At 42.3% G+C, this 26,778-nt stretch overlaps 1 protein-coding gene across 2 annotated transcripts in view; it reads right to left on the bottom strand.

Annotated features, from left to right (window-relative positions):
* Window positions 1–26,778, bottom strand: part of MED13L (mediator complex subunit 13L) — a 982,865-nt gene that overhangs the window by 600,979 nt on the left and 355,108 nt on the right. For both annotated transcript variants that reach the window (XM_069214516.1, XM_069214517.1), the window contains exon 3: window positions 8,853–8,937. In XM_069214516.1, the coding sequence (XP_069070617.1) occupies window positions 8,853–8,937 (85 nt within the window). The remainder of the gene's footprint in view (window positions 1–8,852; window positions 8,938–26,778) is intronic.

Here is a 26,778-nt window from a genome sequence, read left to right as displayed (position 1 = left end):
CAGGACACAGCCCCACTCTACCTTCCTTGTGTGTTACAGTATCACATGACATCCTATTGTCTGTTAGAACCTAGATCAATCTGTCCTTGATAGAAGGCAGAAGGCCTTTAGGACAAAGCAGATAGCTTAGAGCTCCAGAAGAATTTTATGATGACACGGCACCATCCAGGACCACAGACCTCTGATGTCCATCGTATGCAGGTGACTTCCCCAGCTTAGAGATGACATCTGTAATTAATATAAGCTGTGGAGAAGGAAAGGACAATTCCTGCTGAAAGTCAGTTATGTATTCATCATCTACAATCCAAGTTCTTGAGCCAAATAATTTTATACGTAGATGTGGTCCAAAAGGTATGTCAGGGTTGAGAAAAAAAAAGCCTCAGATTTCATAGCTAAAACCTTATGTGCCAACTGGCGTAAGATACCGACGGGGGTAAGGCAAAAGCAGGATACATGATGCCAAAGCCCAAGATGCCAAACCATGAAGGTATGAACAGTGGCTCCTTTCAGAAACTTCAGATTTGCAGCCTGAATATTTCAGACTTGTTGCAGAGGCAGGCAGTTGGCTGTGTTCAAAGCGTCCTTGATATAAAGAATCATCTCCATAGGGGAGATGTGATTTGAAATAGTTGATGAAGAATCCCAGTGTGAACAATGACAGTTGCCTGTAAGTGATCTGAGACGAGGCTGTCTTCATTAGCCAGTCATCAAGAAAGAGAAATATATGTATTCCGAAGGGCTCATGGCAGGGCAAAAAACATGATGGCCAACTTGAAGTGGTCTGATCCTGCTACAAAAGGAGAGATACGTTCTGTGAGACTACTGCATGAATGTATGTATCCTGCATGGGCACACCCAATCCTTTCGGTTTAAGGTCAGCAGAAACCACACAAGGCTCATTATCTGAAACTTTTCGTGAGGCACAAGTTCAAAGATCTGTAGTCTAAAACCGGTTTCAAGCCCCCTACTGTCTTGGGGACCAGGAAGAAATAAGACTAGCAGCTACTTCCCCACTTAGCCTCAGGTACAAGCTTGATAACTCCTTTGCAAGTAATATCAGCATCTCACTTGAAAAAATACTAGTGTGTCCAGGCGAGGTCTGAGAATAAGTAGAGGGATGTCAGGAGAATGTCTAGAAAAGAAAGGGCATCAGTAACAGACAATCAAATACCAGTAGGGTAGGAATGAAACATTCAGCTATATACCCACAACCCCAGGTAAACATTCAACAGCAAACTAAAGAGGTTTGGAAGCTCTGCCTTCATTTTAAGATGATTCTTTGTATTTCCTCAATCTTTGCCACGCATTGTCCTCTAGCAATAGAATGAACCTCCACTGGTTGCTGGATGGGGTGTGACAGCTACTGGTGAAAGAAGGTGAAGCCCATAGAGTGACCTCAAAGTCCAGTATGGCTGATAAAACTGGTGGACCTGGGTTAGCAATCCCAAGGAGCACACTGTAGTTCTGTTATTAAAACATTAGAGCTGCACCGTAGCACCAGAGCTACATCCGTCTTTTATTCAAAAACGTTAGCACCACTAAATAGCATATTGATCAATGATTATTATGCAAAACTGCCTGAACTTTTGCTCTGTAAGACACCAATATCCAATGACTGAGTGATGGATCGCTTGGGGTGGCAGTTTTGCCGAGGCAGTGCCCACAGGCGACCAGGCACTCTGCAGATGGTCTGCGGCCTGCACGCCAGCCTCAGAAGCCCTGAAGCAACAGTGGATGAGGGCGGGCTTAAGGCGGGGGCAACTGGAGTTGCGCGGTGCGACTTACCATGGCTGCCTGCCACTGCCAGCATCCTTGTTGGAGCCCTGACCGGCTTTTATTTTTTTTTTGGGGGGGGGGATTCAGCCCCCAAACCTAGGCCTTGGGGGCAGCAGCCTACATGGATCACCGGGAGGGGGTGCACCCACAGTAAGCCACACAGCGATCTGGCCATGACCGGTCACACCCTGTAAGGCATGACTTTTGAGGCCGAGCATTCGCGGTAACCCAGCCACCATGAGACAGCCACGTGGCACCCCGGGACACTACTTTTTCACCCAAAACAGACAGTGCAGTCTACGACTCTGCTGCTCTCCCGCCGAAAACGCAGCACTGATGTGACTCCTTTGCTGAGCGGCTGGTCATTTTGTGAAAGGACTGGAGAATGAGGCCTAGGCCTCCCCTGGCCCAGTGGAATGTATCCCCTTTTAGACCACGCACCGTTTAAATGGGACCAGCACTCAGGGCCAAGCCAGCATATTTTATTGCACCCTCAAAAACATAGGAAGACTGAACAAAAAAACAGGCCTTCATTACTTCCCTATCCACGCCATCTATATGCCCAAAAACTGTTCCCTGCCAGACTAATTAAGGTCAAAGGGAACTCCAGGCAGCGCAAGCTCACATTTGACAAGCAAAGGCAAACACCGCAACAGGAAGCGTCTATGATGGCGGAACTGGAGACGCAGGGAGGGGGGGGGGGGGGGGGGGGAGACGCAGAACTGTTCATTATTGCCACTGCGATCCTGATTGAACTTTGCACCGGCTTTAAGGTGATTGACTCCAGATTCAACACCATATTTGGTCGCCTTGATCATATTGGCACCTTGACCTACAGGAAAAACTGCTTTATCTTGCAGAGGATCGGATCTCCAAAGTAGAAGACAACACCACTAACACCACCAAGAGAGTGGAGGTCTTGGAATCCCGTTTGCATACACTGGCAATCAAAAACGAAGACTTAGAGGCGAGAAGCTGCCGCAATAACACCCTTATTCTAGAGGGTGCCATAAACAACCAATACTGGGCATATGAATGACTACTAGCTGAAATGTTGGAATGCTCTAACTTCACTTCCACACTTGTGGTGCTATGTGCCCACAGGTCACTCACATCACGCCCTGTATCACCCCTATCATCCCCCCGATCTTTGCCCTGTACCTAAACTTCAGAAACCACAACGCAGCGCTTCACCTGCCTCTTGAAAAGGCCCCCCTGCAACATCAGGGCACCACAGTTTCCACTTACCCTGACCACACTACTGCAGCACAGGAGGCTAGACAGAAATTCAAGGATGCCAAGGCAGCCCTTAGGAAGCATGGACTCTTATGGCATGCTTTGCCCAGCCAGGCTTCGCACTGATGCCCACGGGAAAACACGGATTTTCAATAAACCAGATGAGGTGATGGAATTTTGCAATTGTGCAAGAAATACTCCAGGGAGTCCCCGTGCCTGGACTGTCAATCACCTGACCGCTCCCCCATACGCGACTCCGGCGCTCCGAGCCAAGTACTTTTCTCCATGACTTTAGTGAGGACTGGGGCCACCAGCTGTGTTTGGCAGGTGCTCCACCCACACCTTTTTAAACACTGGGACCAGCACTCAAGGCACATACCTTGACCACGCTTCGAGAGCGCTCGCCCTGTTGAGCCAGAGGATCAGGCCAATGCTACTTGTTAATTTACACTGGGAAATTATATTAAGTGAAATAAACAGAAAAACTAATCCAAGTGGAGGACTTACTTTTGGTACTTTAGCACCACACAAAAGTGGAGTGCTTGAATCTATTTTCTTATGTTCAAGCAGAACCTATACCAAAGCTGATATGCCACAGAGCAATAAAAGACTGTCACACATACAATTGTTATGCTTAGCGCAGGCTACATACTATAAACTAGACTATTAACTGTGGTCACTTTTTCAGTGAAAAATTCCTAAACACCTAGAGTCAGATAAAGCTCTTGGCCCAGACGGCCTGACTAATGGGTTCCACAAGCGCTTTGCTCCCTGTTAATTCCACAGATGATCAAACATTTCAGCTCCTTTTGAGAATCTCGGGGAGTAACAGACACTACGAATGAGGCCAACATAACTTTAATATATAAAAACAGGCAAGTCAAAAGGACAGAGCGATGTATATATACCCATCTCGCTCATCTCAAGACTTAAAAATATACATGAAATACCATGAAGTAGCCTGGAAAGATGTATGCCATTCTTAATCAACCCTTATCATTTGGGATTTATAAGAAACCGCCAAACATTTGATATGTAGAATAATTCACTTAATATAGAAAGCTAATAAGTGCACTGTATACCGATGGAGGTCATGGCAATAGATGCTGAAAAGAAAGTATCAAGTGGCCGTTCCTTCAACCAAATAATGAATTAAATTGACATGGGCGGATATATGAACTACAATGCACAAATTTTAATCAATGACAAAAAAAAGAATTTAGACTCTGCGAGGTGAGCTGGGGGAATGTCTCTTCTCCCCATCTCCTCTTGCCTTGTCAATAGAACCTGCTCAATACCAGGAGATACGGGGAATGACATTTGGGGGCATGGAACACAGTCCATCATTTTGCATACTATATCCTCTTATCCTTAGACTCAGTGGACTCAAATAAGGCTGTGATGAACAATATGGAAAAGTTTCAGGATTTAAAGTTGACACTAAAGAAATATGACGTTTTAGTAACAAAATAGATCATTGCACCGCACTAGAAATTGACCTCATCTTTCCATTACACTGGGTTAAAAAGAGATTAAATACTTGGAAGTGCTGAGTACTCCAACTTTACAAGATTTGTCCCAAGAGATATGGGGCGACTCACCGAGGTGCGCTGTTCATTTCCTGGATGGGACGATTTCTTTCAAGCCTTACAAGCACGTGTGACTAAGTAGCATATTCAACAACCCCAATCAACATGCAATAAATTGATTAGGCAAACAGTAAACCTAGAGCTGCCAGAAAAGTATTTTCATGGACCCAGATTTTGAAACATAACACGTTGCAGAACTACCTACGCATAGCCTTCAAATGGTTCCGTAGGGAAATAGAAATGCCCCGGCCCATAATGGAAAGGAACCTCTAGGGTAGGGCCCCCCACCCACGACGAATTGTGGCTCACACAACAAGATGGACCTAACATGGCTCACGTTTCTGACCCAAGACTCAAATAACAAAAGGTAAATTGCATCTATATAGAGTACCCCGATAACCCTTCCTAATAAACAAACAGCGCTATATGTACAAATGAGAGAAGGTTTTGGATACCGAGATATCCCAAGATGAATGGCACAGACTGGTGAGGTATACCAAAACTACTGAGGAACGTTCAGGAGAAGAAACTTAGCATAAAATAATGTACAACTGGTACCCAACTCTATTCACCTCCACAAAAATGTAAGCAAATCTACCCTCATATCAACAGTCATGTCAGAGGGCATATGAGGATAAGGGCAAGATGTTGCATGCGATGTAGCCAAGCCCAAGTTTGCAGATATTCTAGAAAGAAATACCAAGTTACAGCAAGGTGCTACCGAGCCTGCCAATACCTCTGGATCCACTTACGGTGATGTTAGGTATTCGCTCTCGCAACTGGGGTAAACTGGAAACAGGAGAATGTACTGATTTCACACGTTTCTGAGAGAAAAACAAGACCTGGCTGCACCCTGGAGGCAGACTAAAATCCCGGACGGGATCATGTGGGCACCATGCCGGGGGACACTGATGGCAACGGAGACGTTAACCCTTGAATAGAAAGGCGAGACACACAATTTTGAAGCTATTTAGAAACCAGTCATGGACTATTTCCAAGAATAATTATCAGCCCTGAACTATCCATGAACACAGAGTGCGAAGGTTTAATCGGCCCCTAGAGGTGACTAAATATGTGCAGTCATTAACCCAGGGGAGTTGAGAGACTTGCAGAACAGTAGGCACTGTCAGCTATTACCTTTCTTGTGACTACCTTAATCTGTCAGAGAATCCCACGTGTCGGAGGAGAGATGGGGATTTTAAACAGATTTTTGTGTTTGTTGCTAATCAACTTCAAAGCCCCAAAACGTTTTTTTTTTTTAAAGTAGACTAAACATAAGCAGGATGCCTGAACTAAAGTAAAAGTCGTTTTGAATAAGTCAGAAAGATTAAAATATTTCTGATGGGGGCCAAGGACATTTCTACTAGCAAGAGTTGGCAGGCACTGGAAAGTGAAAGCAAATGTAGAAAAAAGAGAGAATAAGAATTAGACACTTTGCAAATGGGAACGCAAAACGAGTAGACGAGGACAAATTTTGCTCCGGGATGTGATATCAGCACTGATTGAGCGCAACATATGTTGGCTGATTCAGATTAGCCACTGAGAGAAAATACATCAAATTCTTTGCACAGGTGCCAGTACCATTGACCGGAGTGGATTTTATTTCCACTACAAAAGTCAAGACAGAAATACTGTACAATGAGTTTACATAGCAAAGTAGGTACAACTTATTTTCGGTTGGCACCACCAAGGTAACCTAGGAATGAAAACATACATACATACACATATATATATATATATATATATATATATATATATATATATATATATATATATATTATATATATATATACGCACAAACACACGCGCACGCACAAACACACGCGCACACACACACACACAAACACACGCGCGCACACACACAAACACACGCGCGCACACACACACACACACACTAGACAAGTAATGACATCCTGATGTACTCAGCATTTGGCCCGTCTTAGCCAGGCCACACGCTCAGTGTGGATAATAAAGATAAAGCAGCCTTTCCTCTCCTACAGTTCAAGCATTTCCTCAAAATTCACAGCTGGCACCCCCAATACCTACATCAATTCTTTACCCCTCAAAAGCAATACACGGGCCTGACAATAATAATAATACTGGCACATAAAAGTACACACAAAAAAAGTTTGGCTTTATGGAGTACAGTAGGCCATTCCCTACCTACATGGTTCCTGGATTAACCTCCAACCAGAAACGTACGCAGTAATCAATTCAACAACGGAATAACCACGAATGATTTCATTTGTGGAGATGTACATTTCAATCTTAAAGACAAATTAGCAACGTTTAGCAAATTGGTTTAGGGCAATTTGCAGATCTCTTTAACCAAACAGAGATCCGAAGAAACAATGAAAACATAATGGACACTTTGTGACTGCTATGCATTGAAGCGTTCACAAAGAAGCATGCACCTTCTAACACTCTGGATTGTGGGCAGGAGTTTGTGGAGATCGGTTTTTAATTCCTGTAGTGCAGACGTTGAAAGAATTACACATTTTACTACAAGATTAGTAATTAGCTGAGCTACAAAAATGAAGGTCTGGAGCAAAACCCACACATGGGCAGATTTCCAGGCTATGTTATGCACTGTACTATAAAAGTAATAAGTCCAATAACGACGCCTTTACGTCCTGTTCGGAGCATCTACAAATCCTACTGATTACATTAGCTGATATATCTAATATTGTGTAGTCTAAGCCTCAACTGTAAAAAAAAAAAAAAAAAAAAAGTGAATGTGTAAAAATAGCTTTATGTGGTCAACATAAGATAGATATTTGTGGCTCAGAATGTTTAAAAAAAAAAAAAAAAAAAAAAAAAAAAAAAGAACTCCAGCGGCACAGCCTTGGATACTGAATTTTGACAGCATGTTATGAAAGCATTACGTTCAAGAGCATGTATAAAATGTTTAAAAAAATTGATAATACACAAATAGAAGCAGAGAACTAGACCGCAGTTACGAACTCAGGCAGAGTAAAGATAGCTTGTGAGGATATACACAAATGTGCCCTGCTATCTGAATTAACAACGGCTTTTAGAAGTGTGGTGAAAAAGAAAAAATTGGAACAAAGGCATAAGAGAAACTGAAATCGAAAGCACCCACTAGAGAGCTTGCAGGAGAGTCTACACAGTAAATGATGAAGGGAAAAAAGAGGGAGAAAAGCGGTGCACATAGCTCTCGGGTCACAAAACTTGACTGTGGATACTTTCTACAGCCATGTGCATAGGCCTCTGTATAGTACACACTAACCACAACTGGTATTCTAGTTTCAGTCAAGAAGTGGGATTGGAAAACACTTCAGTACGAAGGAAAGTGGGTTAGTGCTCAGTGTGTGATAAGAGAGTATCCCTTTCATGTGGAGTGTATTTAAACGTAACGACAAACCAAGATTAGTGATATTTACGGGATCCAATTTCTAATTTTCAGCCCCGTCCCTAGTTACTCATTTTATATCAGACAGTATTAAAAAAGTATGCTCACATTCTTTGTTAGGATAATACTTTGATCAGAAATTCTTCAAGTCTCAAACTAATGAGGGATTACATGAGGAGAGTAGTCTAAATCTGGGCCGCTCACTATTAGTACACTTCTATTTGAATTTAATGAACCAATAAGCCACAAAGTGTGTACTGTCCACGCAATTCACACTTTTACACCGTCTTTCAAAAAAGTGTTATTTCTCGTTAATAGCCAAGGTTCTACAGATGAGAGTTTGAGTCTACTGGGTATTATTCATCCTTTCAACACAGCATCCCCTGCCCAGTCTTCACAGTAAATATTAATAAAAGGGTGGTCATTTTTGCCCTACAACTTCTGTCTATAACTTGGAACTCGAAGGAATAAGCTGTAGCATATTTTGCTTCAAATTGTGTATTTTGTTATATAAAGTATAGAATACTTATTATATGGGTATTTCATTGTTTTAAAGTTGTATTTTTATTTTCTGTGACTATATATATTTTAAATAAACATTAAGGGGATTCCTTGAAGCCCACTGAGCTTTAAACTAGAGATGGGTAAATATGAGACACTTTTTACTTTTTCCAAGCATAAAACATGCCATTTTCACATAAAGTGCATCCACTACAAGAGATGCGCATAGGTACTTAGTGTAAATAGTTTACAGCAGGCATCCCCTCAGGTGTTAATCATTTTTTTATTTAAATCAATGACTATCAAATGGATTTCCCATACACATCTATGATAGCAATAGCCAATAATAGTGTAATACTGAGCAGCACACCCCTTACCTTTCTAGTAAGTTGTGGATGGCCTTGAAGAGTAGAGTTCGACACTCGTAGGAAAGCCCATTTTCCCATAGTCCTTCTTCTTCCACTGAAAGAATACGTAAAATATTAGAACTAGTTCTAAAGTTGGAAACATTTATTCCATCAATAACCAACATAAGAACACATTTTTCAGTCTCTAAAATGACACCTCTCAGATACCCTTCCTTAGGTTACAGGACCCAATTTTTAAGATCTAAAAGTGTCCATGTGCCTTGTACATTTAAACTTCGATCATCTTTGAAATTAATTCAGCCAAATGCATTACATTAGGAAAAATGTAGAACCTCTTTCTGGTGCAAATTCTTTGATTTTCAATCTCTTACTGAAAAGTACATATAAATATACTTCAATCCCAGACCTATTTAAGTCTGACAAAGGGCACACACTCTGAGAAACAGATACTTCCTCTTTGAGGAATTAACAATTAAGATACACCTCCCACTGCATTAAGTGATGAGGGTGTGTGCAATGTACAACTCGAATGCCACCTCTGCACTAAAGGCCACACATCTCACTTTGTTTGACAGTAGATGGGGAAGCAGGAGGCAGTCGTGGCTCGCTGCAATCACAAGGGGTGGGTGCGGCGCACAGGGTTGGGGAGGGGAAGGGAGAACATTTAATAAAAAAATATAAACTTACCTGCTCCGCCGCTCCTCTTTCCCTCATCACTCCAGGCACAGGCTCCCAGCCTGCCCTGCGGCCAATCCTGACGTTGCTCAAAGCAGCATTAGGACAGGCTGGGAGCACCCAGCCAGGGTCCTCCCAGTCAGACTGGGAGCCTGTGAAAGCTCTCTTCAGCCCGGGAACACAGTGCTGGGCTGGAGAGAGCACACTGCACATATATTTGGCCGGCCTGAGACGGTTGCCCAAGCACGCATGCGCTCTGAGGGGGAATGCACAGTGCACGCCCCTCGTCCAGGTCACCCCACAAGGTCCCGCCCCTTTCAGAACAAAAGGATATAAACAGTTTATCCTTTCGCTGTAAAAGGTTTGCAGATTCTGTTGCTGGCAGTAGGGTAGTGCTCCTCCACCCTAACGGAGGAGCCATTGATGGCAGAAGGTCTTTCAATGACTAGAGATTGCCCCCTGCCTAAGAATGCTTTTGCAAAATAGACTACTCATGGGAGTTATAAACGTATAACATCTTGATGTACACCAAATAACTCAGAAAAGGTAAAGTTTTCTTAAAGTTAATACCCAGAATGTGGATCAAGTTTAATGCAAAATTCACATGAAAGTCTTATAGCCCAAAACTTTTAAAATGTTTAAACCAATATAAATAATTTCTTTTGGGTGTTTAATAAAAAACCATCTTGTTGGCATTTCAATAACAAAAAATGTGTATTTCATGTTCACAAATCTAAAGGAACGTTTGTCTTTTTGATTTCACATTTCATTTATATGACATTAGACTAATAAACAAATAAATGACACTACAGTGGAATGCTACGTTTAATTGGAGAATCCTCTCCATCAATTACAAAAAAGCTGAATTCTAATTAATGAACAAGTCCGTACTAACGCTTGATTGTAACTGCTCTGGAAACAGGCACTGGCACTTTAGGTGCCAAACATTTATCTCTTGATGTTCTCAGCTGTAACAACATGGGGGGCATGTTGAAATAGTGAAATTTAGTCGCCCACAATTAAAAACGTTTATGGGCTATTAGGCTAAAGCTGGAGAACAAGGCCAGTATCGGGATTGCTGGCACACCTGGAATATAAATTGCACTTGATTCTGCAGGCCGGTAGTATTTAACCTGGACACGTGCAGTTCAAAGCAAAAAAAATCTTTTCACCCCTCCCCTTTCTTAGCAGCAGAAATTACTGATGCCCGTAGTATTGATAAATCAAGGAGCGGGATAAATACTGAACCATTTTCCAGCACACACATACTGGGGCTCGTAAGTAATGTATCTGGTTCCACTTTTTAGTAAAACTAAAAGAAAGCTCAATAGGCCTATTGCAATTTTACTAATCGTTTGCATAGAGTTGTGCAAAAATATTTCAAAACTCAATGCAGGTCAATAAACCAAGGCCAATTCCCAACAAGAAACAGGTCAGTACAAAATGCCCAAGTATAAATATTATTCTACCTGAATGCCAGTCCCTGTAAGTTCACTATCATAAACCAGCATAAACATGGGCTAAATTGTAGGTAGCAAATCGTAGAAATAGAAGACAGCATGCTCTTGTTAGTCTTACAATTTCATCAACAAAGTAATTAAAATAACAAACATATTTTACCCTACACTTTAGGTCATTTCACTACTATCCAGCAGGCTGGAACTCAAACCTTAAAGACAGGGTCGACTTTAGCGCTGGTGACACCTTGTGCAACAATCTTTTTTTGGTGCCGCCCTCACCCTATAACCTCCTCTCCGGATTCCCTCACTAACCCCTCCCGCCAAATGTGCCCCTCATCTCTCCATAGCCCCCTTTCACATATATGCATATGTTTTAAAGCACTTGTAAAGGCTGGCTTTACTAATCCACTCAGCTATCGACAGAAAATATCATTCTGTTCTTTGCAGCAGGCATATTAACCCTCTAGGCTACTTGATGTTGAGTCAAAGATGCCACTAGACAAATCTCCAATCTCTCTCTGGCAAGAATATTATTCACAACAGGTATCTTGACATTTTAATTGCTTCCTGAAGGCTGGACGTACAAGAAACTTTTCAGCAGGTGTGTTTAAATCGCAAGTTTCGTAAGTTATTTCTGAACACAGAACCTCTACCCTCCTCCCCACCTCCAGGCGAGGTCAGCACCAGTTGCAGCCATACCACACGAAAGCCAGTACTGCTTAAAGATAAGGTGTAGAAGTCACAATCACTGTTCACCAGCAACTGCAATGTAGTATTCTTAAAAGCAAGGATTCATAACCTTTTGATTTCTTTGATTTCTGCAGATTTCACTGAAACAAACGGAAGTCAGGAATCCCTAAACGCTTTCTACAATTTGAACCTCACAATAATACACAAAGACACAAACAAGTACACATTATATGAACTAAGCACATCTAATTTCCTTTGCAACTGAATACTTAAATATGAGGATGACAACACACCAGTATTAACCCTTTGCATGCGTCGGACAGCCAGGATCCGGCCGACTCCACGGTGCTTGTGTGCGTTGAATGGCTCACGGCCATCAGACATTCACGGCACTGGAAACCCCTCTAGTGCCAGCCCCAGAGGGATTTCCTTAGCAAAGAAAAAGACTCCTGACTTGGGGAACAGCTTTCCCACCACCCGATATGGTTTCTGTGTTTTCAGGGAAATTACGTCAGCGCACCAGGCACGTGTATGTCCTTTCCCTGAAAACAAAATAACATTATTTGCTAATTTCCTTTTCTCTACATCAGTGCTTGTGGGGCTATCTCTGCCCCTGAGCACCGATCCAGAAGAGAGGTATCTCTAGAAAGGGGGGACATTTCCCCTTTCCAATGGTACCCCATCCTTAGTGGATCCCTGCTTGCGAATCACCCAAGAATTGTGATCCCCAAGCAGGGATCTACTCCACTAGATCCTATGGAGGGACAGCCCCTTGGGCAAGGGCTTTTGCTCCCCCTGTTTTTATTGCCAAGGTTCAGTCCTTCCAAAATGGGCACAGTCTTCTGCTTCCATTGTTCACTAAAGCATCTCATTCCAACGGCAAGGAAAAGGAGATTCTACTCTTTTGGGTGTGGATTTCACATATGAGCCAGCAGAGCTTGGCTAACTCCCAATATCGTCCCACATGCAATGGTGAGCGGCTGCACTTTTTGGGCCTGGGTAGGCAGCTACCTGGAAAAACCTACCAGACCCAGTTACTTCTGAAAAGTAAACATCTGGGGAAGTGAAGGGTGGTGTGATTTAAATGCATCCCACACCATTTTCTTGTCCACAAGGCCTTGCAAAATGCCTAACTTTGCCTGAAGTCACGATTTTCCCTACATTTCTGAGATGGAAACTTCTGTAAACTACAAGAATTCACAAAATTCTTACCACCCTGCATTGCTCCACCTATGCTGATAAAAACTCTGCCCCACTTGTGTGGCGAGGCCTACTGCCAGCAACAGGAAGGGATCCAATCGAGGTCAACTGGAATCTCCACGCAACCGCTCTCACTGTACTTGGTTTGATCCATTCTTGTCGTTGCACAAGGCCCAGCCACACAGGTGGGACATTGCGGATAAGAACATCTAATGGGATCCACGTCCTGAATTACCCAAGGTGTCTAGTTTTCAAAAATGTATAGGTTGGCTAGGTTTCCCTAGGGGCCGGCTGAGTTAGGGTCCAAAACCTAGAGCTACCCATTTTGGAAAAAGAGGGTCAAATTTCAGTGGAAAAATGTGCTGCATGCATGTGTTTTGGACCATTTCCTGCAGAGGGCACTAGATTTACCCACACAAGTGAGGTACTATTTTTATCTGGACACTTGGGGAAATACCGGGTGGAAGGACATTTGCGGCTCTCTGCAGTTTCTAAACCTTTCCATCACAGAAATGTGATGAAAATGTGCTTTTTTTAGACACATTTTTAGGTTTGCAAGAGATTCTGGAGATAACAACCTGGTGAGAGCCGCACACGTCACCCCAACCTGGATTCCCCTAGGTGTCTAGTTTTCAAAAACTTAAGAGCTTTGCTAGGTTTCCCTATGTGCCAGCTGAGCTAGAACACAAAATCCACAGAAGGGTGCAGCAGACGCAACAGTATTTTGCTTAAGAAAATATGCCACAGTTAGAAGTTACAGATGAAAACAGACATGAACGGCTGATTTTTTCAACTCAATTTCAATATTTTCTTTATTTCAACTGTTACTTTCTATAGGAAAACCTTGAAGGGTCTACACCAATGACCCATTGCTCAATTCAGAAGTGTATCTACTTTTTTAGAAATGTATAGCTCACTGGGATCCACCATTGGTTTCGCACCAATTTCTACCACTAACTGGAAGGAGGATGAAAGTAGGAAAAATGGGCTATAACCCAGTAAAATGCCAAAAGCATGTTGAAAATGTTGTCTTTCTGATTCAAGCTGGGAAGATGGTGATTTTAGCACTGCATACCCTTTGTCGATGCTATTGGCAGTGAAAAACAACAGAGACTTTCTTCTGCAGCACCTAACCACGAACTACCCCAAACAGCCAAAAAGTGCTAGGCACTTGGGGAGACTATGCCTAGCAGCGAAAGGGTTAACCCCAGATCAATCACAAATCAACAGAAAAACAGGTGAAATCAGAACACTCTACAGGCATAGTGGACAGAAGTACTGACTGAATAGACATCAGTCTCAGACAAAAATAAGGAAGTAATCAAGCTAGGCATGATCAAAGATGGAGCTTATGCAGGGTCAAAAAGTGACAGACATCCATTGTATAAAAACCTTAATTAAAAGTGCTCATTATGCCAGACATGTTGTGTACAGGGAATTGGTACTCCGCTGGAAGGATTTCAGCTTTGCTGTAAAGTGCAGGCATGCAAACTTTCCAAATCAAAAAGTGTAGGTACTTGGGATTCTGTAAGAGCCTGACTATGTGAAGCAGCGGATGGAAGAACCTGCAGCCTGGAAAGTCCTTTTGGCCAATCTTTGTACCCATGCATGGATCACTAAGCAGCTACAACAGTGGCTATTTAAGTGTGCAAACTGGTTTGAATTTCTAGAAAATCTTCAGTAATACACATGTATTTTAGTCAGAAGTTGATTGCTGAATCAGTCTGGACCATTTCTGAATGCGAACAGTGACTGCGCTTTCACACATGCTCCGCCCTAGCAATCAGCTTCTGACTAAAAATGTTTTTATAATACTTATGATTATTTAAAAATCTTTGTTGGTTTTATTAATGTGTATGTCAAATTCGAGGAGGCAGCGCAGTAAACTTGAAGCAAGCATTATTGTTGCTTGATGAGACTATTATTCTTATGGGAGGAAAAAAATACAGTTATGGAGCCCAAAAGAGCCGGAAATGGTAAGCGGTCATATTGGTCCTTGGACCCTCTTGATTGGTGCTGAGGACCCCCAGGGGTAAGGGGACCACAGGTTAAAAAAGCTGCTGCTCCATATTACTTAACTTGACATCCTTGTGTTCAGGTTCAGTCTACTTGAAAATATTACAGTTCAACTTCAGTTATGAGTGGCCTAAGACAATGATTATTAGAAATATTGGCTCTTCTGAAGCACAATGATCCAATAATTAAAGCACTCTTAAACTGTGCCTCTCTACCATTGGTCAGGGTGATGCCCTCTTCGTCAGATATCTTCACAAGCTTTTTCCACAGTTAACTTCCTTGTACTATAGCCTGGACCAACATTTGAGTCCGAGTTAGGTGAACCTTAGGGCCATACAGGGTGGCCATAAACATAGATTTTAATGTACTCCACAGAAGCAGAGAGGGACATATTGACAAAATTTGCACTGGCATACAGAGATCTGAATTCCAATTAAAACAAACAGGACACTCCAAAAATGTTGACCACACGTTAAATGACTAACCTAATGGTGTGGTATGGTGGCCAAAAGGGACATCTCCCTTATAGCGCTAGTCAGTAGGTGTTTTGCTTCACCAATGACTGAGCTGAAAACTCATGTACTGACAAAAATCTCTGGAATGCGCTTCTTAGTCTAAAGAAGACATTTATTAATTAACTTAGCAAAGTTTGTAAAGGAGATAAGCATGAAGAAAGCACACGTTTAAAAATGGTCACAGCAATGAAATGAAACCATGTGCAAATGATTCTCCACTGCAATATATACAGCAAATATATATATCTATATTACAATGCAAAGCAAATAATGAATTAAAAAATGCATCACCAGGAGGCAAGGGCAAATCTGCTACATCTCCCTCCTAATCAGCATCAGATTGCCAGATCCCAGAATCGATCATGGAGCGAGAGATCAATTATCCTCATGGGAAGGATGACACACATCAGCATCGGGAGCATGTCAGAGATCTGAGTCACTCCCCGGTCTATCTGGTCTCGGCCGCTTATACTTTGAACAAACAAGAAAGGAGAATTCTAGAAACTCCCTCCCACTGCATAAGTTTAATATTTAAAAAATGAAGGTTACTTTAAGTCAGCTTTAAAAAGAACACGTTGGAATTGGCCAAAATCCCAAGGTGCCCTCTATCAAAACAAAACCGTTCCCTGCCGTCCTAGTACATTATCAGCCTAACCCCTTGGTGAGAAAGAACAAACAAACATGCAGAATATAAACATGAGCACATTGTATAACGTGGAAAAATACTTGCAGCTTTTAACGTAGCGGTGGCTAATGCTAAAATAAAGTCAATAGGAAAAATGAAGTTGATGGTCACTAATGTGACCGTGTGCTACTAAGCTAAGTGCAACGTGGACTCAGTGGTCAAAACACAAAAATCATTACAGTAGGAAAACCCACAAACAGTGGTTATAGCTCTGTTTACCAAGACAGCTGACAGCACCAAGTAACCAAGAAATTATAGGACACAAAGCTTTAAAAGAAAGACTTAACATTCAGTGCCTCGTTAATGTATAACGCCTTGACTGCAAGACATTTGTTGTAGACTTGCCGAGATATGCACAAGGAAATCAATCCGATCCCATACCCTCAGATCAAAAAGTTTTGCAAATTCTGACTCCATAGGTCATTGTACTGACCATTAGGTGAAACGAAGGTACAAATACTTACATTAAAAATCCTCAGTTAAAGAAGCAAATACAACTCCATATTTGAATTAAGTATTTTGCACATGTTGTACCCACAGGGCCTGCCAGTGATTTTTAAGGTTAATGTGCTACCGTCTCAGTACGCCCTTAAACGACTACAGACATGAGAAGGATCTGCACATTATTCTCTTCGCACTGTTTCAAGGCAAAGCAAATTTGAGAAGGCATGCTTGACTCTCAACATATGAACTGACTGTCAATGATAATTAGATGGTGCTAAAGCGCTTAACACAACCCGCAGCATGAAGACTTTAAGCTGTAAAGATCCACCAGCGGATGAGAAGCTACAAAGTGAAAGTGCTTTCAAAGAATGAATGTTTGCTCTAGGCGAGTACATATTTTCTTTTAATACGCAGAAAGCAACAACAGCTGAAAATGCATGCACAGACATCAAAAAGCTATCCTCAAACCCTATGAGGTTTCAGAAGCCCTTCAGGCTTCAATGTGAATGAAATCCATTATCCAGTACACAGATCAGTTTGCACATTGGTCACTGAAAATACTGCTTTAGTTGAAGTCATCAGGTAGGGACAAGGCATTTGGCTATTAACAGAGAAAATCAACTCCATCAGGTGATGTTAGATTAAAAGAATGGCCCAAGAGGAGGAACTACTTCAGAGAGGATTAGTAAGGTAGGCACATGAGAAGTAGCTGTCACAAAAGCTATCACACAGGAGGTTAGGGTCACAACACTAACTTGGAACTGGCAAGAGGTGCCTGAAGCCTCATGGCACCCGACTCCACTCTGTTACTTTCCAAGGTTCTGTCAACAAAAGTTGCCTTTCCAGATCTCTAAGTAAACTTTCTTTGGCAATTTATTCACTTGTAAATAGACACACTTAGGGGCATATTTACTTGAAAGTGGTGCATCAGATGACATGCCACTTTTCTTGCGCCCCCTCCGACTGGCACCTAACGTCACTGTGGGTGTGCCATCTTTACAAGATGGCGCACCATGGCGCTCTTTAGTACAATAACATCAAAATGTTTTTCGCTACTGTGCCGCTTTACTACAGCAGCATCAAAAACTTCGACCCTAGTGCTGCACAGAGAGGCCCACTGAACATAATGGGTGTCATTTTAATGCCTGCTCTGAGCAGGTGTTTAAAAAAAAAAAAATCGCACAGTGAAATCTGCAGGAATAATGTGGTGCAAGGAGTTACAAAGTGGCAAAATACTAGCTTACTTTGTAAATATGGCGTGTCAGAAATGCCTTGCTAATGTGGTGCAAGAAGGCACAAGGGGCTTGAAAATACGCCCCATGGTTTCTCTGGCTGTCCATGAATTTACTGTAGTGTGAAAGGCAATTGCTAGAAACAGCCATGTACAATAGATGTGCATCCTTGAATACGTTTGTAGTGTGCGTTTTTGCTGATCATGCCTGGCCGCACTGGGCCGTCCATGTTTTTGCAAGCTCTGTGGCACTTGCAAAAATCTTAACCTGCACCCAGCCTTGGATTAAGTTCTAAAATGGGGAAAGTACTTAAAAGAGAGGGTTAGAGTGAACAACATTACTGCTGCAGGACTGTGACGATTGCCAAAAGAGGACTAGCCATTTTGTGCTGTCAGCTTTTGATTCCAAGAAGCAGAGCCCCGTTCTGAGGAACCACCCAAGAGAAATGTCATCCCTTCAGGATGTATGGCAATAAAGATAGATGAAACCTTACACCATACAGGTCACAAAATGGCCAGCTATGGAGCAGAGATTCCAACAACTATTGTTTCACTTCGCAGCCAAAAAGAACATCTTATATCTGATCTACTTGGACAGCAATGCCACTCAAAGCCCTTAACAAATCCCTGTCAAAAATCTTTGGGATAGATATACCCCACTACTTTTTCTTAGCAGCTAAATAAGATGCATGCAGAAGCCACCGAATGCAGTTATTGACTATAAAAGCCAAAAATGACCAAGCCAACAGATCTAGCCCATGAGACCTATTTCTTTTCTCAACGGTTTCTAGCCATGCTGTATAGCATACTGAAAACTGTTCATCTGCTGGTGGATTAAGTCACCATCTAGTAGTTTAAAGGCCGGTAATTCTTAAAAATTTCAGCTCATGCTTCAGTTAGCGTACCAAACCCATCAAATGATATTTAGTGGCTCTTGTGGCTGCACAAAATAAGAAAAATGAAACTCGGAGGAGCTGTGTAAGAGAAGAGTTACAGTCCCCAAAACGTAGAAAACCACAAACTACCCTAACTTAGCCCAGACAAGAGGTGTGAAAACCCCAGTAAGGCAACAGACTGCATTTTCCACAAACATGCTGTTAAATAAAAATGCTGACCAAATAGTAAATCCAGTTCCAAGGTCAAACAAGGTCCTATCGAGATCTCCCATCTTCAAATGTATGCTCCTCACCCCACCCACCTCCACCCCCCACAGACCCTGCCTATGTATTTCTCGCTGCTTAATACAGGAATGAATGTAGCAGCATAAATAACAAATAGCTATTTGTTCAGCCTTCCCAGTCCTCTCACAAGTAGAATTCTAAAAAGAATGATGTCGTGGTAAAAGACATATGGATGATTCTATTCACAAAGCTACCTAAAGATGGGAGATTGGAACCATGGTATGTACAGCTCAACAAAATGCCTGCATAATTTTAGCTATTAATAAAATCAGGTCGAGATGGTCTGACTCTGTTTTATTGACACTGAAACGACTACACATCCCGAGTGGGAATAAGCAGTCTGTACAACTGCAGGCTGTGAACAAGAAAATATCCCAGAAACTCCGAAGACCAACAATGATCAAATAAATTCCTTTGCATTAAAAAATATTGCTACCATCGTACGATTCCTCATGTATTCAGCCTTGACTATTTATTGCACGAGACAGAAAGTACTATAAAGAGTTGAAGGCGGGAGGGTGACAAAAGGAATAAAGCAGGCGTTACACTACATACAAGAAAGTACTCACTACAGTACATACAAGAAAACTGCAGGAGACATTAGCTAGCTGTCTTTGTAAATCCTTGACCGTATGGGGCCATAGTCTGGGTTAAACAAATTAGGACATCCACTCTAGAAAAGATAAAGAGTCATAAACATGGCTGCAATGAAAAACCAACAAGAAACAATAGACAGCAGCGGTAACCTGATTGTCCAGAGTATTTCAGCCCTGTCAAATCGAACTGGTTCCGCTATGATCAAATCTATTAACTACTCTCAAATCACTGAGTACCACAAGGACCACTGAACTGTAAACAATAAATTCGCCATGTGCCAGGCTCTTCAATTTCCACATTAACTAGGGGGAAACAATCCTAATATGTACAGCACATACTTTAGAGTAAATGGCACTTGCAGTGTTTGTTACTTTTTCCCAAAAACTAAAGTGGTCATGGATTGAACTACCTCTATCACTAGATCTGGCGCCAATGAGGACCAAAGGTTCTTTGGTTATTCTACTTTTACGATTCCCTTGGAAATTACTGCTGCGGGACACAGCTTCAGTGAATAGAGGGGTCTACTTATTTTTCAAGTCATATGTGCATTTCAAGAATGCAGCATGTGTGCACCCTAGCCACCAAGCACAGAAAAGGCCAAACAAGCCTGCTTTGCAAAACGTGAAGCATGAATGAGAGAAAATGGTAAGAAAAAGCATTTTCTTTTTTGGTTAATACTTTTTAGGCACAGATTAACATTTATTTGAGCTACAGAAACCAAAAGTAAAACTGGGTAAACAATGGAAATAGATTGTGTAAAAATAGGCATGCTCTATACATATTCTTGTTATAATTAAGTGGTATGTGAAAGTAGTGCAGTTTTTCAATCTGAAATGAGGTCTGTAATAAATAAACCCTCTGGGTGTTTTGACTGCCTGGTGTATCTCAGTATTGTGCTAACTCTAGAGTCTCATGAGAAAAAGGATGCCTTAACAGATGATTCTAGGTACATGTAGAAATCTTTATTAAAGTCAACTTTGAATCTGTCGTACAAGGAAGGATTATTAGGTGTGTAGAGAATCATTAACTTAAATATCTCTAAAATGTTAATATCTTAAGGCTTTGAAAAGAGTCCTCTTCTGTCCCATATCGTCCCACAATCCATGTAGCCACTTAGTGGAAAGGAGAACCTTTTTCAAAAGGATCCAAGATAGACGGTGCTACATAAATGAGTACAACGAATACCAGCAGGCATGGCCTCTATGTTCACGTCCTGGCAGGAAAGGGCTAGGTGACATGGTTCTGTGGATTCTTATCGGCCACAATTAGATATCTTTCCCTGACTGCTGCTTTGGAGAAAGGGCAAGCTTTAAATTCAGAATGTCTGGTGTAATTATGCATCAACATGTTTAGACAGTTTGATTCTGACAATACACAATTATCATAATTGAAGTAGTGCTCGGTATTATTAGGGAGTTGTGCAGTGTGGTGGATTTATGTCCTATGGACGTGGTGCAGTCACATGTTAGTGAGACAAGTCAGTTACATAGTGTGGAAGATTAGTGTCCCTGGGATGTAAGAGGTAAGTGATTCTACTATGATGTATTGTTATCTCTGGGGGGAAGTGCTATGGATTAGTATTTATGGTGCAGCATGGTGGATTTGTGTGCCTAAGGTACAGTCTAATGTGGCGGATCTCTGTCCTTAGGATAAAGTGCAGCTATTACTGGAGGGAAAAGTGGGGTATTTTGCGTTCCCTAGAAATCACTGGATTATATGTGGTTAGCTTCCATATGGGCCAATGGTGTGTGTCGAGTTACAGCAACTAGTGTGCAATGCAGCGCGACTGATTAGTATTACTAGGATGCAGAGTAGTTAGTACTGTCCCTAAGAAGCAGGAAAGTGTGTGACCCTAGGTCACTACTGTATAGTGTAGTTGCGTGTTGGTGCGAGTGGCATTCAGAGTCCTAGGCTAGTGTCCCTAGTTGTGATTTTGTGGGGGTATTGGCAATACGTTATAGTGGGGTGCTGGTGCACCCGGCACCAAGTGTGGTCGGAGGGCTGGTACCCCCATCCACCCCCCAACCCCAGGGCCCAGTGTGGTGTGGGGGCTGGTGCACCCGAGGGCGAGTGTAGCGGGGTTGGTGGAAAGGGCCTGTGCCCACAATGGTGGGCGGGGGCCAGCTGGTGCCCCTGGTCACAACTTAGTGGCTGGTTGGTGCCCCCAAAATAAGAAGTAGTGTGATGAGATGGCGGCCATAAGACAGTGTTGTTGCTTCAGTGTCACTAGGGTGAAATGTAGTGGGTTAGACTTATTACAGTGCAAGCAGCAAGATTGACTTCTGACAATGAGCTTTAGCAAGGTAGGTGCCTGGGAAGCAGTGCAGTTCACCCAGCACGCAGTGTGATGCACTAGTGTGCGTAAAATAAACTAGTGGTTGTTAGTGGCTCTAGGTTACAGTTAGATTTGTGATATTTAACAGTAGGCTGGTTTGGAATTGCTGGGGTGTGGTGAGTTGTGTTAATGTACCAATCAGTGCATCAGGGGCAGTATGTGCTGTATAAAGCCACTTACAACACAGTACAGTGGTGCACTAGGGGTGAGGTAGTCCCTTTGTATGCTGTATAGGAGTTGGATGCACGTAGTGTGCACTACATTGTGGTTAGCTTCCCTAAGAGGAGATGCAGGGTAGACAGTCGCTGTCCTAGTATGCTTGAAATGGGCGACTGTCCCTAGAATGCAGCTTGGTAAATGGATGTGCCTATGATTAATGCCTAAGACACCAGACCAACCGACACTAAACTACTAATGGACATACTGTGGACCTAATGAGGACCTAATGAGACCATGAACAAGGCGCAGTCTACAGTGCAATACAGCCTAATCAGGTCAGCTATAATGTTTGCAAGTAGGATGACAAACAGGAGACCCAACAGCTCTTCAGCAGCCATTGGCATCAAGACATTTTGGGGCATGCATTCCACTATAAAAGATGTACAGCTCTCTACAGCCAGACCTAAAAGGGCGAAGAAACCCTTTGTGTCACAAGGGCGGAACGTGGTGAGGTAAGCAAGACTACAAGAGGATATTTGATAACTGGCTGAAAGAAAAACAAGAAAATCAATCTTGAAGTCAAACAAAGAAGACCGTTTACTAAATATTCCGATTTCTTCGACAACATCTTAGGTTTTAGAGAGATGTTCCTGTTTTTTAAAAATAGAAAGGGAGAAAGATATTTTGTAGACATTTGGGCTATTCAGGTTTTGATTTGTTGTGCCGTAGGACGAAGAATAACAGCGCGATTGTGGAGGGGAAACAATCGATTAAGACGTAACTGAACCATATAATTCGCATTTCAAGAAACTCAGCAACCCCTCTCTCTTTCAAATGAGATTCTACACCACAGGACGTGGCAGCGCCAACAAAATGAATGCAATTACAGCCACGAACTATTCTCGTGTCGTTTTTAATTTCACAAAATTAAATAATATTTTGAAAATAAACTGAGTTGTGTGGTGAGCCTTCGAGGCATAAAGCACGCAACCAGAATGGAATCCGGATGTGGAAAGGCACCCACGGTAAACAGTACATTCTCCCCTTAAAAGCATCCACGGGGAGGGATGCTGTTCCTTAATCGCCGCTAGTAAAATCTGGGCTTGCAAGTGAAGAAACGGGGTTATGGGGGTCGCCGGTGACTGAGTTTAGCTGGAGGTGTAATGCCAAGGTGGAAAAGAACTAGAATGAGAGTGGGTGACAGCACGACACAGCGACGGGTGGGTGGGGTTTCCACTAGCACTTACAAGAGACATTCACAAAATGAATTTCGGCTTTTGACTCTAAATAAGAATCTGGCAGGTTTTGCATCATTGTGACTAATACTTCCTTAACAACCCGTTCACACTCTTCACATGAACTATGACAAACGGCTGTGTGTAGTCAGCCACAATTACAAATTCTACGGCTTCCTAGGACATCGGATCTAATCCCCAAGAAGAACAAAGTCTTTAGGGGATTGTCCTCCGTGTAGCGCTTTTAGCTAAGAATGAAGATTGTCACACTGGTTTTACCATTCACTCTGTCAGTCACCCTTTGATGCAGCTAAAACAGTTGGTGATTTTTTTTTAAAGGTTTCACGTCTATGAAACTCACAAGTCATTATTACAGTGTGGAGTACATGCCTATGCCTCCTCAGTTCCATGCTACAATCCCAGGTTGAAACTAAGAATGTTTACCAAAGTTTTGGATTTGATCACTAACCTGTCAGACTCCAGAGGTGGTTAACGCGGCAGATTACACTTGGGGTGGGTTGGGCAATCCTGCCATGAAGGTGATAGAATGCGAAGTAACCATGTGTGGGTAGCATATGCAGATTTCGTCAAATAGAGGCTAAGGCCAAGTATCAATGGGAAGTTGAGCCCACAAAACCCACTACCAAAGCAAGGACACTGATGCTGACCCAGTGATAATTAGTTTGGATTCCAACAAACACCAAAGGAAGATGTGATGAAGAATGGGGGAGGCTCAAGAGGCAATGTACAAGATGGTGGGAGAGAACATCTGGGCAATAAAGCAGAACAGTTTATGTGGATGAGAGAGTAGATGCTCGAAGTGTATGCAATACCCGTACATTGCACTGGATGAACTAAATGCATAGTAACTAGGCCTTCAAGAGTGCACAGACATTCTATAAATGAATCAGCACCTGAAGAGGGGACTGGGCAGAAGATCCGGCAGTATGAAAGGGCATATCTTAGTGAGGTAGAGCAAGTGTGATATTTCCTGACAAGCATGTGTACCAAGCACAAGAGGTTAGTTAGCTTTATATCCCCACTATGGGTGGCTTCTTGGAAGTGTCACTTCAACCTTGAATCTGTTACCACTTCTCAAGTCCTTCTGCAGAGAAAGAGGCAAAGTGACCATTCAACAACTGAATCGATTAGTGTCCCTGCTGTATGGAGGCTTAGTGACCACCATGAAGAGCAGTGTGATAGGTTAGTGTCCCTGGGTGCAGTTCTGTGGGCTGGTGTATTTATGTTGCAGTGTGGGGATTTAGTGCACTAAAGGTGCAGTCAAATATAAAGAGTTATGTCTTTGGGGTATAGGGGAGTGCTAACTAGAAATCACAGTAGTGCGCAGATGGTTAGTATCTATTAGGGTCAATACTGTGTGTGGGTTATGGTAACTAGCATGCACTTATAGAACACTAACACTAGAAAGTGCCTGGGCATTCAATGCTGGTCCTTTTAAAGGCTGGCTCCCTGGAGGTTACTGCCCCTTCAATAAACAGTGTTTGCCAAGTTCCATTACCCAGCTAATGCTATGAATCACGTATTAACTGTTCGTCTGAATTTACGTACACAAATGTGTAGCGGTGGGAAGTACAAGCCCACTGGTACCCATTCAGACTTCCCTTCTTAGGAAGTCTGGGGAGGTATAATTTTTCTATCAGTAATGCTTCTTAGAATACTTAGTCAGAAGCAGGATATATTCCTGTGGCTAGAGTGCATTTAAAGCTGTACACCGACACACTACTATGGTTGTTTCAGAACATTAGACCACCATTTCTAAGTAGAATGTCTCGATTTTAATAAATAGCCCGTTTCAGGATCAAGGTTTGCGTTACTGTTCTAGGGTAACATATTTTCTGCATGATTGAAACAAACCATCACCGTGTGCCAAAAAACAATTATGAAACAGTTGCGACAGCCAATCTGTTGACGCCAGGCTTGAAATACGAGTGTGTGTGTACAGACAAGCTACACATTGTTAGAGGCTTCAAGATTAAGTGTTTGATTTGATTTTGTGTCAGTTTACATAATACAGTACAGCAATTATTTTTCAGGTTCGCGGCACCACGCAATGATGAATTCTTTGCATGTAATAACTTCTAAAGCTAAATGCTGGATACTACTTTAGTAAGTCCCTGCACAACAGTCATACATGTGAAGAAAATGAAAGGAGGAATGTATGTGTATCTTACTCGTTTAGCTATTAAAATTTCAGTGTTTTCAAATTTGTGATTCATACAAAAAAAATGTAAGTTCTTCTATACTTTTGAAGAGCATAGTAATCGATCTGAATCGGAAAAAAAGTGGTAGAACCACCTCACCAATTCCATTACATGCTGGGAGCTATTTCCCCAAGGCCCTTATTCATTAACAGCAGAGATTTAATTAAGGTGACTGGGATTGCTGCAAGTTGTCTCCACTTCAGGACACTGAAAAAGGAATAACTTATTACTGACCCAGTGCTTCTAAAGCCAGAAAATGATTCCTGGTGCAAATCTTTAATGCAGTGGTCCTTAACCTGTGGTCTGGAGATCCTGGGGGTCTGCCAAACCTACTCAGAGGGCACACAACTGTTTTGAAAAAATACATAATATTAACTGAATAGTAAAGTGTATATAAATAAAAAGGCAAAAATTGAAACTGAACATTTTAAAACATTCTGTAGATGTAAAGGAAGCTCAAAGTGTAGGCTAACAATTAAGAGCCTAGCATATTTTGCCGGACAGCCTGTTGTTCCGCCATGGGGATGGAGTAAATTACTCCATCCCCCCACAGTAGAGGGCCCTCCCCTCAATTTTATAAAAGACAGCCAAACAGGTGGTCATTTATAATGCACTGGCAGGAACCAGTGTCACAACAGTTCCTGTCAATGCATATCGCTGTTTGGTACAAAGCTGAATCAGCCTGAGGCAGCCCTGCACCAAACAGTTTTCTTTTTTTATTTTCAAAACAAAAATCCAAAAATTGGTTTTTCGTTTTGAAAATAAAAAAAGGTAATGCTCCCCTCGCCATGGGAGGCATCTTGCATTGCAGGGGGAGCATTATTTGCAATTTACGGTCAATGTAAGCCTGGCAGTGACGGATGACGGATAGTGTACATAAAATAAAAAATAAAACAAAATGGTTGTATGTCTGCCAGTCCTGATTGGGTGGACAGACATACATAAATTAAGGGGAGTGAAGTGGTGCTGTAGAGCCTGGGCCAACCCTCCTCTATCACAGAACTTTACACAAACTATATAACCCAACTTGATTGGATCAATCTATAAACACTCCAATTGACCTAAGGAGAAAAGGATTATTATGCTTTAAAGAATTCACCCACTAGGGTATTGGCTGCATGCTACATCATAGAGTTCCTTCTTGTTCCATTGCGGAACAGGGAATGCTACAACCTGTGAGATGCACAAGAGCACTTTGTAGCAAAAAGAATAAGGTAGTGAGTGGAGGCAAGGTTACCATTTGAAATTCCTGCCTGATAGCCCTACCGTTTTGATCTGCTAGCCTGCTGG

The sequence above is a fragment of the Pleurodeles waltl genome, chromosome 11 (assembly GCF_031143425.1).
Source record: "Pleurodeles waltl isolate 20211129_DDA chromosome 11, aPleWal1.hap1.20221129, whole genome shotgun sequence".
In the NCBI taxonomy this organism is placed as follows: Eukaryota; Metazoa; Chordata; class Amphibia; order Caudata; family Salamandridae; genus Pleurodeles; species Pleurodeles waltl.
The sequence above is the reverse complement of the archived record's forward strand: the minus strand, read 5'-3'. Positions and strand labels throughout refer to the sequence as shown.